General features: G+C 39.7%; 3 protein-coding genes across 3 annotated transcripts; all 3 read left to right on the top strand.

The window, feature by feature from the left end:
* Positions 1 to 1,036: 1,036 nt before the first annotated feature.
* Positions 1,037 to 1,902, top strand: LOC103712149 (60S ribosomal protein L39-like). Its single transcript, XM_008798594.4, has 3 exons — positions 1,037 to 1,118; positions 1,264 to 1,367; positions 1,488 to 1,902. Exons 1-3 carry the CDS (start codon positions 1,116 to 1,118, stop codon positions 1,534 to 1,536), a joined length of 156 nt encoding a protein of 51 aa, XP_008796816.1. The 5' UTR covers positions 1,037 to 1,115; the 3' UTR covers positions 1,537 to 1,902.
* A 7,534-nt stretch (positions 1,903 to 9,436) lies between these two features.
* LOC103712140 (probable cinnamyl alcohol dehydrogenase) lies at positions 9,437 to 11,924 on the top strand. Its single transcript, XM_039116042.1, has 5 exons — positions 9,437 to 9,624; positions 9,912 to 10,025; positions 10,159 to 10,389; positions 10,629 to 11,068; positions 11,566 to 11,924. Exons 1-5 carry the CDS (start codon positions 9,440 to 9,442, stop codon positions 11,760 to 11,762), a joined length of 1,167 nt encoding a protein of 388 aa, XP_038971970.1. The 5' UTR covers positions 9,437 to 9,439; the 3' UTR covers positions 11,763 to 11,924.
* Positions 11,925 to 13,530: 1,606 nt separating this feature from the next.
* LOC103712135 (ATP synthase subunit b', chloroplastic) lies at positions 13,531 to 14,656 on the top strand. The gene has a single exon (XM_008798568.4). It carries the CDS (start codon positions 13,681 to 13,683, stop codon positions 14,380 to 14,382), a length of 702 nt encoding a protein of 233 aa, XP_008796790.2. The 5' UTR covers positions 13,531 to 13,680; the 3' UTR covers positions 14,383 to 14,656.

The raw sequence follows: 14,656 nt of genomic DNA, 5'->3' as shown, positions 1-14,656 counted from the left end.
ACTAGGCTGTTTAGATATCAGTTGAAGGATAATTGGGTTAGAATTTTAGCTAAAGATATCAGAAAGGATAAGAAGAGATAATTTTGGTTAAGAAGAGGAACGGGCAGAGATATAATCAGCCCAATCTTATAAATAGAAAGAGATTTAAATCTTAATATATTCTTCATGAATGATACAAGTGTATATAAGTTTACTTATACCCATGAATATAATAAAATTATTTTTAGGATTTAATAAATATTGTTTTTGTAAAATAGACAAATTTGATGGATTCATAGATTGGGATGTCAATCTTCAAGTTTGGAGAAGACTATTCACACCTAAGCCCAAATTAAATGTACTAAATTAAAACGCAAAACATAGACCTGGTTTAAATCTTATACACACATACTCAGTAAGCCCAAGAGTGAACATGTATTGACAAACTTTTGGATTGTTATTTAGTGTTTGCTACCTAATGTGGATTGTATCTTAGCCATATGATGAGGTGAAAGAGCAAAGATACGAGTAGAATTTGGGAAGAGAAAAGGAGTCAACCCTAATTCTTTATCACATTTCGATCTATTAAGTAATATATTCCTAGTTTTTTCCCATTCTCTTTTTGAAGATATCATCTGAAGAGAAGAGTTGAATCCGCAAACCATACTTACTAAAATTTGGGCCACCGTAGGGATACTCACAAGTAAAAAAAATATATGCTATAATTTTTTAAATTTTGAAACCACAAGATAGTAGAGATATGAGATGCGAGTCACTTACAAATTTTTTTGTTATTTAGGTTTTGAATCTGAATAATAAACTGCTGGACTGGCCAATAATCTCCAAGTTTACTCTTTTTTTATTTTATCTTCTCTCTATTCCTTAAATTTTTATTCTTGCGACGAATTTAGTCTGGAATATAGATTTCTCGGCCCCATATTGAAGCCCAAGGGCCCCTGGTCCAGTTAATGGGCTGGATTCATTAGGCCTTTGGTTGACCCGGCCCATTCAGCCCATCCCCAGCTGACCTCACGCTGTTCTCGGATCCCATCTCGTCCTTCCTACCTATAAATGGCGAAGGCCCCGCTTCCGAGTTTCTCCGAGAGGTAGGGTTTCTGCTGTTGCCGTCGAGCGCCATGGTATGCGTCTCTCGACCCCGATTCCGCTCTCTCTTTTTTTCTACTGCTCTTTTCTCCTTTCTATGATTTCTTCCAGCTACGGTTTCTCCTCCTTCGGTCGGATCCTTCTCCTAAACTTGTTCTCTTCTGCTCTTCTTTCTCGTAGCCGTCGCACAAGACCTTCCGGATCAAGAAGAAGCTGGCGAAGAAGATGAGGCAGAACCGCCCCATCCCCCACTGGATCCGCATGAGGACCGGAAACACCATCAGGTGCTCTCGATGTCTCTTCTTCTTCAGCTGGATTCTTCGATGGTTTTCTTGATAAATCTTTATCTCCTCTATCTTCATATCTCTCAATGTTCGCTTCTTTCTTCTTCGTTCGTTTATCAGGTACAACGCCAAGCGCAGGCACTGGCGCCGAACGAAGCTAGGGTTTTGAGGACGCCCTAGGTTTTGCTCCTTGTCTTTTTTAGAGCTAGGGCTTCTTTCTTGCTTAATTTCGTTTAGTGCGAGACATGTAACTGGGATTTGTCTTTACCTGGGTTCAATATTGAACCTTGAATGAGGAAGGAGTCCTGTTGGGATGTTGAGATGTTAGCATTGTATTTTGGGCTCTGGTGAGCTAGTCATCGTTGTCTTGAGAAATGATGTTAATTATTTAAAATTTTGCTATTTTTTCCGTTGATTTTTATTCCTATAAAAGAGGGTGCTCTAATGCAGTAATTCATGAAGTATATGGTTTGTTTGTTATATTACTAATTTGATCTATGTTGTTAATTGTAATATTATTCATAGATGGTTTCTACATTGTTTTGTATATATTTCGGATTCTGTTGTGCTGGACCTTGTCTTGTCTGCTGGTTTATGAATTACTTTGTTACTTAGTTCTTATTCGTACATGCTTTCATTGTTTTTTAATTTTGTGATGACAAAAGGATCACCAGTTAGTGTACTCTGTAGAGGGTAAATGTTTATATTCATTTTGATATCAGATGCCATTAGGTATTTTTATCTGATATTGAATTGTATATTAAAGGGGTTGTGGTTCTACTGTGTTTTGTACAGAGTTAATTAGGTATAACACCAGTTTGATTATTGGTGCAAAGAATGTGCACCTCTAGTAATGTGGCGAGGGCATATGATCTGTACATTGGTATCTAAGTTAATTACAAAGTATCATGTGATCAGTTGACCTTTATGCTCACTGTTTCGTTGATAATTTTCTAATCTTTGCCAGTTTGTAGTGCATAATAACTTCCTGCCAATTTATGATGCATTGTGGTTATGAACTTATTTTATTATTGTAGTACTCTAGAATGTGTAGAAGAAAGATTAGATATTTTAGGATTGTAATATGCGACTAAATATATGGAAATTTAGAAAGGCATTATACTAGACTTTATTTATCATATCTGACTTAGGATTATCAATTTAATAGGTCGGACATAAAGAAAGAAGCTTGTCTTTTGTTTAAAAGAGATGATGGAAGATAAGCAGTATTGGTTCAAGTGGAAGTATCAATTAGGTGGACAGATCTATTATTGGTAATATTGAGATTGAGAAAGATGTGAATGGGATGCTTGGATTGTCGAACATGTAGTTGCTAAAGGTAAAATGTTATAGGAGAGATGCTCTGGGGGATGCATTCTCTAGGTCAATCTGGATGAGAGAAGTAAACACTCATCAGAGCGAGATGTCAAGACAATATAAAAATTGTGAAAGTTATGTGAAGTATAGCAGGAATTAGTTTTGTGGTTTGAATTCCTTGTGTACATCCTAGAAAAATCAAAAGATGACCAAGGCTTTGAGATTGAGAATTCTCTTTCAGGGAGAAAGTGCATATATTGGTTGCACTAACAACTACAGGCTTTAGGTTGTAGGTTACTTTATGTGTCTGTGATGCACGAAAGGAATAGAAGAAAGATCAAGAGGTTTGATAATGGTATACAAGAACTAAACAGTCTATTAGTTTTACTATCTGTTAAATTTTTTTCTGGAGAAACTGAGGGTCAAGAGAAGCATCTGTATTGTGTTGTTAGAATGCTAGCATACTAAGAATTGTATTGATTGAACTGAAAGCATTTTTGAGTAATGATAAATTCACATTTTGATGGCTTCGTGAGCCTCTTCGTTTTATTGAGAATAAAGTAACGAAAGGACGCTCAAATTTCCACTGGGTTACTCAAAATTTCAACTGGGTCATCCTGCACTAATGGGCTGTTTGCCAGGTATTACTAAATAGATTTTTCAATAATTAAAATGAATTATTTTTGCAAAAACATTTGTTTCGCTATGTTTTGTATGTAACTGATTTGGTATATTCAGGCAAGTTATAAAACTTAAATGACTTTCTGGAAAAACAAGTCTCCCCCTGTTTTCTGTAAGATATATTTTACAGAAAACAGGTTTTTTGGTCATCTGTTTTAAGAAATTTCATGGACAAACAAAACTGCCTTAATGGGTCATCTTTCCACCCTTATTTTTCTCCACATTTACTTAAATTAGTTAACAACAGATATTTAAGATATGAAGTCTCTACTTGTCATATATTTTTGATCGGTCAGATGTGACCTACAGTCAAGGCCAAATCTAAATAGTTATGATATGAAATTATGTGTCAATTAGGGAAATAAAGCCGCAGATTAGATAAATGACAATACAGGGAATGCAATTTCAAATTGAATTCGCAGTTATGATTTATGTACTAGATTTCTTTCGGTTGACTATTTGAACTTAAAAATGAATTCTTGAAAGTGACCATATTTGTTAACTTGGATCTGTCATACAAAAGAATGATGCAAAATGATGATACTCTTAGTTGAGTTCAATGCATGTTGGATGAAGTGGGAGAGTGTTTGGCGCAAGTGCAGCCTTTTCTTGTCAATTCGACAAGTAAAATTTAGAAAAACTGATGAGAGCACAAAAGTGCGACCTACATGTTACTAAAATTAGTGTTATTGCTAACTAATAATGATAAATTCACTAGATTAATATTATATTCGGGTTTAACATAGATTAGTATAAATTAGAGATAAAATGCACATTGAGTACAAATTTGACTTCAAATCGGGTCCGAGTCGGGTTCGGGTCCGAATCGGCTCCATTTCTTTTGTGCTTTTGGAAAATAATTTTGGGCAAATCTAAATTGGCCATGTCATAACTATAAGGTGCTGGGTGACCCATGACTTGAAAGACTTGCAACTGACCTCTAGTCAGAACAGATGACCCGTGACGAACTTAGTCCGTCTGTCTACAAGCCAAATTTCATATCACATTATTTTATTCATATGACTAATTGGATGGAAATGGTATCTCCCAGACCTTCCTCCAAACCCAATTCCATTGCAGAAACTGGCACATGACCCATTTTCAGCCAAGCCAAGCACCCGTGCCAGCTCTTCCGGATTTCCAGCATCACGCGTCCGTATTCATCTTCCACCTCATCACCAGCGTCTCCCCAAGGCCGTGGTCCAGCATCAAGCCATGATCCATGTCCCAGCAAGGCGTGATTTCCAGCGATCTCCCAACGCCCATCAAGCCGTGATTGGCTCCTCCGCGTCATCCCCACCTTGCAGCCGGCCCGTGCGGTGCCTCCCATCGATCACGACCCTAGATCCATTGCGTCTCCTCCCATAACGTCCACATCTCCAGCCTCTGACGCCCGCGTCTGTGATCCACGCCTCCTCCCAGCAATCGGATCTCCAGCTCCTCTCAATCTTCCGTGATGCAGCAATGCCCGTTTCTCCTCCCAGCCATCCACGGATCCATCTCCTCCGCGATTCCTCCAGCAGCCAATTCACAGCCGTGATCCAAGCTGTAATCAAGCCACCCGCGTCCACGTCTTCACCGCCATCATCGCCTCCTCGGTGATCCCTCCCATTGATCACCGCAGACCCAGCTGCCTTCCACTTCCAATCCCACGGATCATCGCCTCCTCACCAGCGCATGAAATCTCCCGTCGATCACACGCCCAGCAGCCGGTAATCCAGCTCCTTCCGACGGCAAGCCTCTTCCGGATTCCCAGCATCCAAGCATCCCGGAGCAGATCCACGTCCTCCTTCCAACCTTCCGCTTCCAATCTGGCAGCCCAATCAACTGGATCAGCCTCCTCCCTTCCCGAATCAACCTCTTAGCCTTCCCATGATCCCGCGTCCGTTCCGAAGAAGAGATCCCGTGCACGATCCCAGGCGCCTGTTCCTCCTCATCTCCATACGCAATCAAGGCTCGGGCGACCTATAAGAAGGGGCTCTCGGCTGTGAAACAAGAGAGTGCTCGGGGTGGAGGCCAATAAACAGAGCATTGCTCTGTTCTTGGGAAGAAGAAAGAAATAAAAAAAAAATATATTTATGTTGAAGGCCCACCGTGGGAGAGAGAGGGAAAGAAATTGCAATTTTCTTGTTTTTCTTTTATTTGTAGAAGGAGGAAGCATTAAGCTTCCAATCTTCATTTTATTTTTGTAATTTTCCTTTTATGCAATCCATACATTTATCTTTTATGCAATCTATGTTTTAAGCTTCAATTTAATTTCTGCAATTCATTTTATGCATTTTGGAATTCTTAGTTTTAAGATAATTTTAAAATTTTTCTTCGATATTCGATCTGCAGTTTTCATTTATATTAAGTCTTCAGGAATCGACCCCTACTCTACATTAGAATTCAATTACAAGTTTTCTTTCTTCCCTTTAGTTAGTTTCAATTAGAAATCATATCAACATCCTCAAAATAATGTTTTTTCTTTTATAATTCAAAAATCGATTTCAAATCCGAGTGAACGTTCTAATTTTTATGCAACTCCAATCGCCTCCCTGTGGATCGACCTCTTACAACCACTATTCTTCGAGTAGGAAAGGTAAGAGTATAATTTAAATTAACTTTTGTTCGTCGGTTCTAACAACGATCTGTCTAGCATATTTTTAGGTAGACAGGAAAAGGACGAACAAAAACAGTAAGCATTTAGGTGTGAAACATTGTCTGGAAGCTTATAAGATCAATCATCTATTTTGCAGATGATTTTTTGATATGCACGAAGGCTAAGTTGAAGAAGAATTATAAGATCAAAGATGGTTATTTTAAAAGCTGCCCAGGCCAAGACATCAATATTTACCAATATGGTATCCTGATTAATCCACATGAGGCTTTGAAGGATTTTGGTACATTTTCTATTATACATAATTAATGATTTGTGGAGCTAGTTTGGTAAAGGGAATAATGGTAGAAGGCCGGAGCTCCAAGATCTTCAGCCTCTCTTTAAGAAATTCTAGGAGAAGCTTATAGAGTGTAACAGAAATGTTTATTCAATCTAGTGCAAGTTCAACCACTGCAAATAGTGTCTCCTCTTGGTCATCCCTTAGTGCCATGAACAATATAGAAACTTAAGAACTTTGGTGGAAAAACTTTGGGGGATTCATGAATCAAGTCATTCATTAAAAAGAAAAGCTGCTGCCTCTGATTCTAACAAAGCATCGTGTGAGGAGTCAGGAAGTTAATATATGTTTGAAGTTTGTAGCTGCCTGTCATGGATGTTTCGTTTCTGCTGTTTCCTCTTTGCTGGATGCTGTAAATGGGCAATTCAGTCGAATATTTGGTATTGGACTTCATTTTGCAATTTCAGTACTACTAGGACTTAATATTTTTCTGCTTTTCAATGGAAACTGCAAGATATCTGCAGCATTGTGAATTTCTCTTCAGAGAAAACCTTTGATGTGTAAAGGTACTCTAGGCTCACTAGATGTTGCTCACCATTGCTTCTTTTGTTTGGTGATGAAAATGTCATAAACCAATTTAGCCAGTATTTCATGGCAATGTCGCATACCAACATTATCATGTGGGTTAGTTACAGGACCCCTGAACCCAAATTCAGGATATATTACAGCTAGAATTAAATATGTTTTCAGGATAGATGGATTTAGTCCTGGAACTTGTACTGTTTTAATGTGTGTGCGCCTTTTCTCCTCCTGCAGAGTTCCCTGTTATTTGTGGTTGACTGATTTCCTCAGCATTATTTATTTATTTTTTTATTTTTTTATTTTTTTTGCTTTGAACGGACTCTTCATAAAATGCATGTACGAATACATCCAATAAAATAAAAAAACACAAGCTCGCGTAGTGTCTGTGGCAGCTTTCCCTTTTCTGACCATAGGGTGTATTCTGAGTGGTAGGTTGCATAGGCAACCACCCAGTCGACCGTCCCGTTGGCTTCTCTGAATATATGCTTGGTCTGGAAGGCCATCCTATCCCTTATTATTATCTCGGTCTCAGACCAGGAGGTGCTCCTCCAGAATGATCGAACTGGCATGCAGCACCTGCCGCGCATGTCGAAGATCTGCTCAGGGCGGCTAGCAACTCAGTATTTGGCCATGCTTTGCTAAAGGGCATATGATCACATGTTCACTTGAACAAGGTTTAAGATAATCTGCAGGAATCTTGCTAGTTCCAAAATTCCATGTTATGGAGTGATTTTTTTTCTGTTTGTATTGGAGTACAGGAACTTCACTATTAAACTATTGGGGGTGGTTTGTGATGGGCGGGCTGTTCTGTCCCAAAGTGTAGGATCTGTGAATTTCCTGAATGCTTGGATAAAAATGTTTTGCTTCATGTCTAGGTAAACTGATGTTGATGGAATTTGGATTTTATCAAAAATTTTGTTTTCATTTTTTTTTCCCGTTCTCTATTTCCAACGTGATGATGGGTTTAGATGTTTGTGAATATTATGAATCGAGTGAATAGGGTTGACGAGCAGAATGAGTAATTAGCCTCTTCATACGTGGCTTATTTACGCCATAACAATTTGAATATGGCGAAGTTCTATCAAAAGAATAGTGCAGTTTATTGCTTTTCCAATCATCTCGTGCATTATTTTATTGTGAGCTACGGAAATATCGTGTAGTTATTATCGGTCTTAATTTATCGTGCTGGTACTGCCATGATAATTTCAATCATGCAGGCATTATTTTGTCAGCAAATTAGAAATGGTGTAAACTGGGGTTTTAATATAAGGTTACCAGTTACCTAACTAGACAACTAGACATTGACATATCAGGTTATGTTTGGCGAAGTTTATGGAGAGACTGGAAGCATTTATGGATGGTACAAATGATGATTGGTAAAAAAATCTAAGAGTTGTTTGGTTTTGTTAGAAGCCCGAAAAAGCTTCAATTTTTTTAGCTTCTTTTCAAAAATACTTTCAGAAAAAAATAATTTAGCTTTAATAAAATTTTTATAGTGACCAAATATCTGTGGGCAAAATGATAATTACATCTTATTATTAGGCTGTGAATATAATATTGTAAAATATCGTAGCATAATATATCATATTATATTGGATCATATTATATTCTTATAGTATACTATATACTATTATAATTACATATATAAGAGTATTATACTATGTAATAATATTTTAATACGTAATAATATATAATATATATTATAATATATTTTTTTTGTTATTGTCCTAACTTCAGCTTTCTGGTCCCATCTTCCTTTCCCTTCCTAATCTTGGTTGCACGCGCGCACACTTAGATCTTCCTTCCCCCTTTCTATCTTCGTTGCACGCACGCTTTCTTCCTCTTCCATGTTGCTGCAGACAGCAAGAAACATTTACTTACTCTTCCATGGTTGTTGCATTTACTTCGAATCCTTGATCTATTGAAGTTATACACTATGAGTAGATTTTATATAGCACAACAAAAAAACAAAAAAAAATACTATGTGCTTGGATTCTTGAATGAGATCTAAACAGGAACAAGATTCTTTCACCTATTTGGCATATCAAATTCGAATTATTTGCCGCTACCGCATGGTGGTTGAGCTACCAAAAGCATTATTGCATCCAACAGATTTTTTTTTGGTTTCGAAGAATAAAGAATATTGAGGGCTCCGAGAATAAAAACATTTTTTTTAGTACCACCGCACCGACCCCGCCCAAGAAAGAAAAAAAAAATCCGCCGGCAGTCCAAAAGCTTGTATAGCGTGGCCGCGGGGGCCAAGTTGGATGGGGGATTCGGGTCCGCCTCTTTCGCGCAAAAGGATGATAATCTTTTTTTTTCCGCAACATCGACCGTCGGATCTGTTCATGCACAGATCTCAAAGGACTCGAAATTTTTAATTCGCCCACCCTGCACAGTTGTCAAAGTAGCTGCTGCGCGATCCAGCGGTGGATTCGCGCGTAAGGAAGGTGAATCTTTGTTTCCGCCCCCAAGGATACAACCCCCGTCCTCGGGATGTCTCCTTCGTCCAACCCTGTAGCCTCAACATTAATTAAAGATTCATGAAGTCGGTGGACCGAAAGTTTTTTTTTTTATCAACCGAGACCTCCTGTTACAGTAGGATCCTTTAGAGGGATGGAAGTAATTTACCGTTATTTTTATCCGCCCAGCATCTCTTCGAAGCACATCCCTTCTATATATCCTTCCATGTTGTCTTCTGCAACCTCCAGCCCAACCACAAACATGGATGCAAAAGTGGCCACTGCATGGGCGGCCAGAGATCCAACCGGCGTGCTGTCTCCCTATTCATTCACTCTCAGGTGAGACACAACCAAACCTTCATGAGGATGGTATATATGTGGACGGAAGTTCGTGCTTCTTAATTTCTACATGATTTCCCGAACCAATTTACTTCGCAAAGCCTTGTAATACTTTTATTATGATACAGTAGTCCACGTAAGTTTCGTTTCGAGATGGAAGATTTTATTTACTTTTAGTACTGGTTTCGGTACAGGATTTATCGACTTCACCGGTTTCAGTTCAGAAAATTCAAATTTCTAGCAGTGGATGAAACTTTGACTATATTGTGTGATGCTATCATTGTCAGGGAAATGGGACCTGAGGACGTGCTGTTGAAGGTGCTCTACTGTGGGTTAGACCACACGGATGTTCACATAGCGAGGAACGAGCTCTCCAAGGCCATCTACCCTTTGGTCCCTGGGTTAGTTTAAACTGATGATTTTGATGTTTATATATTCAAATAAAAAGACTGAATGACTCATAAGGATTGCAGCTAATTAGCCCATGTCTCCTTTCTTCTCCGTCCCTTCCTTTCTGAACAAAAAAAAAAAAAGGCATGAGGTGGTGGGGGAGGTGGTGGAAATGGGGCAGCAGGTAGCAGGAAAGATCAAGGTTGGGCAGGTGGTGGGGGTTGGGGGCATTGTTGGGTCATGCGGAGACTGTAGGTGCTGCAAATCCAACCGGGAGCAATACTGCAGCAAGGCGGTGCCCGCCTACAACGGCGTGGATGTCGACGGCCGGCCGACTCACGGCGGCTTCGCATCCACCATGGTGGTAAATCACAGGTTAGCAGCTTTTCTGCACTAAAGTATACTGTCTCGGTACCGAGCTCCGTATTAGTGCTATCCTATTATCGTATCGGTACGATTCCTTATGACATGACATGCTTTGTTCTACACGTTAGTCATCCTTGCTTTTACTTTTACAGTTTCAAACGAAACAAAAACTATGAGATGAATCCATTGAGAACATGACAATTGAATAAAATTTTCACTGGATGTTGACATTAGCTTCTTGTATTCAGGTATGTGGTGAGCATACCAGAGAGCCTAGCACCAGAGCTGGCCGCCCCACTTCTGTGCGCAGGTGTCACAGCCTACAGTCCTTTGAGAAGGTTTTGTGGATCGGAGCCTGGCCTCAGGGGAGGGATCTTGGGGCTTGGTGGAGTTGGGCATATGGGGGTGTTGATAGCAAAGGCAATGGGGCATCATGTGACGGTCATCAGCTCCTCGGACAAGAAGAGAGAGGAGGCCCTGCAGCACTTGGGGGCTGATGCCTATATCGCGTCCAGTGATGCAGCCAAGATGGCTGAAGCTGACGGGAGCCTGGACTACATTCTCGACACCATTCCTGCTCCTCATTCTATCGATTCGTATCTCTCACTCCTGAATCAGGATGGAAGTATCCTTCTAGTTGGTGCTGCACCCCAACCCCTCTGCTTCACCTCCTCCACGCTTATTTTGGGTATGCAGTGCACAATTTACTTGGTTTTTCTAACATGCATACATGCACATATAGATTTAGAGTAATTCATTTAGCTATTCAGGACAGAATGACAGATGCAATATTATCCATCTTTTTACCCTGCATTCTTGCTATGTTCAGCCAAGGATTGGTAAAAATCTTGCTGCAATAGTGAACACTGTTGCAACAAAGTTTTCTATATTGAGATGACTGTATACCAGTCCATTGGAAGCTGAACTGCTACACCCCCTTGTGACTCCACCTTGGTAGATACAACTAAACTGCCATTCTAATCCACATCAATTTATAATGCTTGACATTTCTACACACACACACACACACTTTAACCCTTTATGACTACATGCATTCTGATGAGAAATGCAAGCTATTCAGTTAAACTCACTAATGTGGTACCTTCGATATAGATAATCACTTTGTTTCTAGGTTACTTGTGATTGTCTTCCATAAATTTACTTGCATATTGTTATTTCATTCAGGGGGGAAGACAATCACAGGTAGTTTCGTGGGGAGCATAGCAGAGACACAAGAGTTATTAGAGTTTTGGGCAGACAAGGATTTGACATCAATGATTGAGGTAGTGCCCATGGATTATGTGAACAAGGCAGTGGAGAGAATGGAAAAGAATGATGTTAGATACCGATTCGTATTAGATGTGGCAGGAAGCTATGAATAAATAATGACTTACTATATCGATAAGGCTGTTTTTGTTAGTGTAAGAGAAATAAAAGTTCTCCACATACATAACCTGGTGTATGCTTCATAGCTTGTAACCAGTTAAGTTGTCAAGATTTTATGCTTCATTAAATAATTTAATGGCTGTCGCAATGCTTCATTAGATCTCTACTATATTTAGGGCTTGTTTGAATCAATGGAGATATAAACTATTCAATGGATAAGTACCAAATTTGTTTAAAGTTTACATAAGAATAAGCAGTAGGAGAGAAGAATATAACACATTCGAATTCCTAAAAGATACAGGGATGCCAAATTTCCTGTAGGAGGTGATTTATGTTATACCAGGTTTTTCTAGAAGAGTTCATATCAAGAGTTCTATCTATGGAAGAAAAAAAATGTTTCCCTTCATCAATTTCTTCTTATCACCGTAAATCATATGAGTATTTGATGAATAGCTTGTGAGGGAATCCAAATAAACTTTTGGCATATTTAACTAAAATATTGAATAAAAATCAAAATTTGCCTCTCTTTTCCTCTCCTTTCCTCATAAAAAACTAATCATGCTCTACTATTTTTCTATAAAATTTATTTGAAATATTTGAACAGCCAAATATCTTAGGGCTTGTTTGGAGACCTAACAAGTTCTAGTTTTAATTCATAGAAGAAGAGTTAGAGAATGACCATGGCACTTTGTGCATATAAAGTTCTTATATTTTTTCAGACAAGGTAAATCACCTTCAAGATAGTACGTTCTAATTGAAAATTAGAAATGGAGGAGAATAAATAAGCTAATTGAATCTCTCTATCTCCATTCCATCATATCCTTGAAAGCAAGCTTTACCTTGGGGGCTATAACTAGAAAGTTTCAAGGGCTTATTTGGTTCACGGAAAGCATTTTTCCTTCTAAAAATATGATTCCTGCAAAGCAGGTTCCTAAAAAGAGTACGCCTAGGAAAGTATTTTTAGCATATTTGGTTGACCATGAGAAAGTGACAGATTTTCAGAATGCTTATGTTTGGTTGACCATCCACTTTTCTGAAAAAATTATATGTAATTCCTATTATACCCTTAATAAAAATTAGGTCTTTAATAACTCTTTAATGCTGAAGGGCCTTTTGGAAAAAAATAAAAATAGAGTGATTTTCGGCTTACGAAAAAGTAACTTTTACATGTTTCTCATGGAAAAAACTTTCCCATGAAACATAGAAACCTTATTTCCATGGGAATATAATTTTTTTGTCTCTCTTCTTTGAAAACTCTAGCCAAACAAGAGCCATCTCATTACTTTTCTGTTGACCACACTTTTTTTCCTCCTTTTTCCGCGAACCAAACGAGCCCTAAAGTGGTAGAAACTTGATCCGGTAAACAAAATTGGATAGCTGAACTTTAATCATGTTTATTTTGAAATATTCATAAACCAACCTAACCTTAATATGGCAATTCGGACCTAAATGACGGCATCATATTTTTTTATTATTTGTTACTAAACAAAATAATATATCTTTTGGACCATATAATTACTTTTGGAAGGAATTTTGAGAAAGAAGTTGAATTTCATTTAAAAATAACAAACAAAAAAAATTATTATTTATATTATAATGGTCAATTCTAATGAAAACTAAAGATCATAATATTTTTTTTCCCATGCTATTTATCATGATAAGGTAATAAAGGTGGCCAGAATTGTTATAACAAAACTAAACCATTCGATTTCTTGATAAAAAAAATAAATACTCAATATTTGAGGTCTCAAACAAGGAAGGGAGGCGAATCCAATATGCGGCAAAGATTAGGATAGGGTTCTTCCGCACTCCCTCCCAGTCACTCATCAAGCTTCCATTCTCTCAGTCCATTCCCTCCTCGCGAAGCCGAAATCCATTGGAAGATCGATCCGAGGCGAGGTTAAGACCATAGACATGGCGAGCACGGTCATGGCCTCCTCCTCTTCCTCCGCCACGTGCCAATTCCTCTGCAATGGCAGAAGAACCGGACATCCCTCTACCATCCCACTCATCCCCAAAGTCGTCGTCATGGCCGCCAAATCGGATTCCCGGAGGACCGCTACCACCAATAAAACCTCCTTCCACCGGCGCCTCCTCGACTCCCTGCCCCAAAAGGCCGGCGCAATCGTCGCCGCCGCAGCGGTCGCAGCATCGCCGCTGCCGGCGCTGGCGGAACAGATGGAGAAGGCGTCGCTGTTCGACTTCAACCTGACCCTTCCGGCGATCGCCGTGGAGTTTCTGCTGTTGATGGTGGCGCTGGACAAGCTCTACTTCACGCCGCTGGGTAAGTTCATGGACGAGCGGGACGCGGCGATCCGCAGGAAGCTGGGGGACGTGAAGGACACGTCGGGGGAGGTGAAGCAGCTGGAGGAGCAGGCGGCGGCGGTGATGCGGGCGGCGCGGGCGGAGATCTCGGCGGCGCTGAACAAGATGAAGAAGGAGACCTCGGCGGAGCTGGAGCAGAAGCTCGCCGAGGGGCGGAAGCGAGTGGAAGCCGAGCTCGCCGAGGCGCTCCAGAATCTGGAGAAGCAGAAGGAGCAGACCATCAAGGCGCTGGACTCCCAGATCGCCGCCCTCAGCGACGAGATCGTCAAGAAAGTCCTCCCCACCGCCTGACAAGTGTTTGTTTGATTGTTTGTTACACCTTTCCCCTTCTACTTACTACCTCTCTCTCTCTCTCTCTCTTTTCTCGCCTTTTCCCGGTCTCATCCCCTTGCTCCTCTCTTTTGTCGTTCGTATAATCTTTTGCTATTTTGAATATGAAGTTAATTGCAAGGGGATTTAATGATGAAATAGGGAGATGTTAGTCGATGATGCTGGTACGAACATCAAGTCCTCGTTCCAGAAGGTGTTCTCGATTAATAATAAAGCTTGCTCCAAATCTAACGTA

This window comes from Phoenix dactylifera, unplaced genomic scaffold (genome assembly GCF_009389715.1).
Source record: "Phoenix dactylifera cultivar Barhee BC4 unplaced genomic scaffold, palm_55x_up_171113_PBpolish2nd_filt_p 000046F, whole genome shotgun sequence".
NCBI lineage: Eukaryota > Viridiplantae > Streptophyta > Magnoliopsida > Arecales > Arecaceae > Phoenix > Phoenix dactylifera.
The sequence above is the reverse complement of the archived record's forward strand: the minus strand, read 5'-3'. Positions and strand labels throughout refer to the sequence as shown.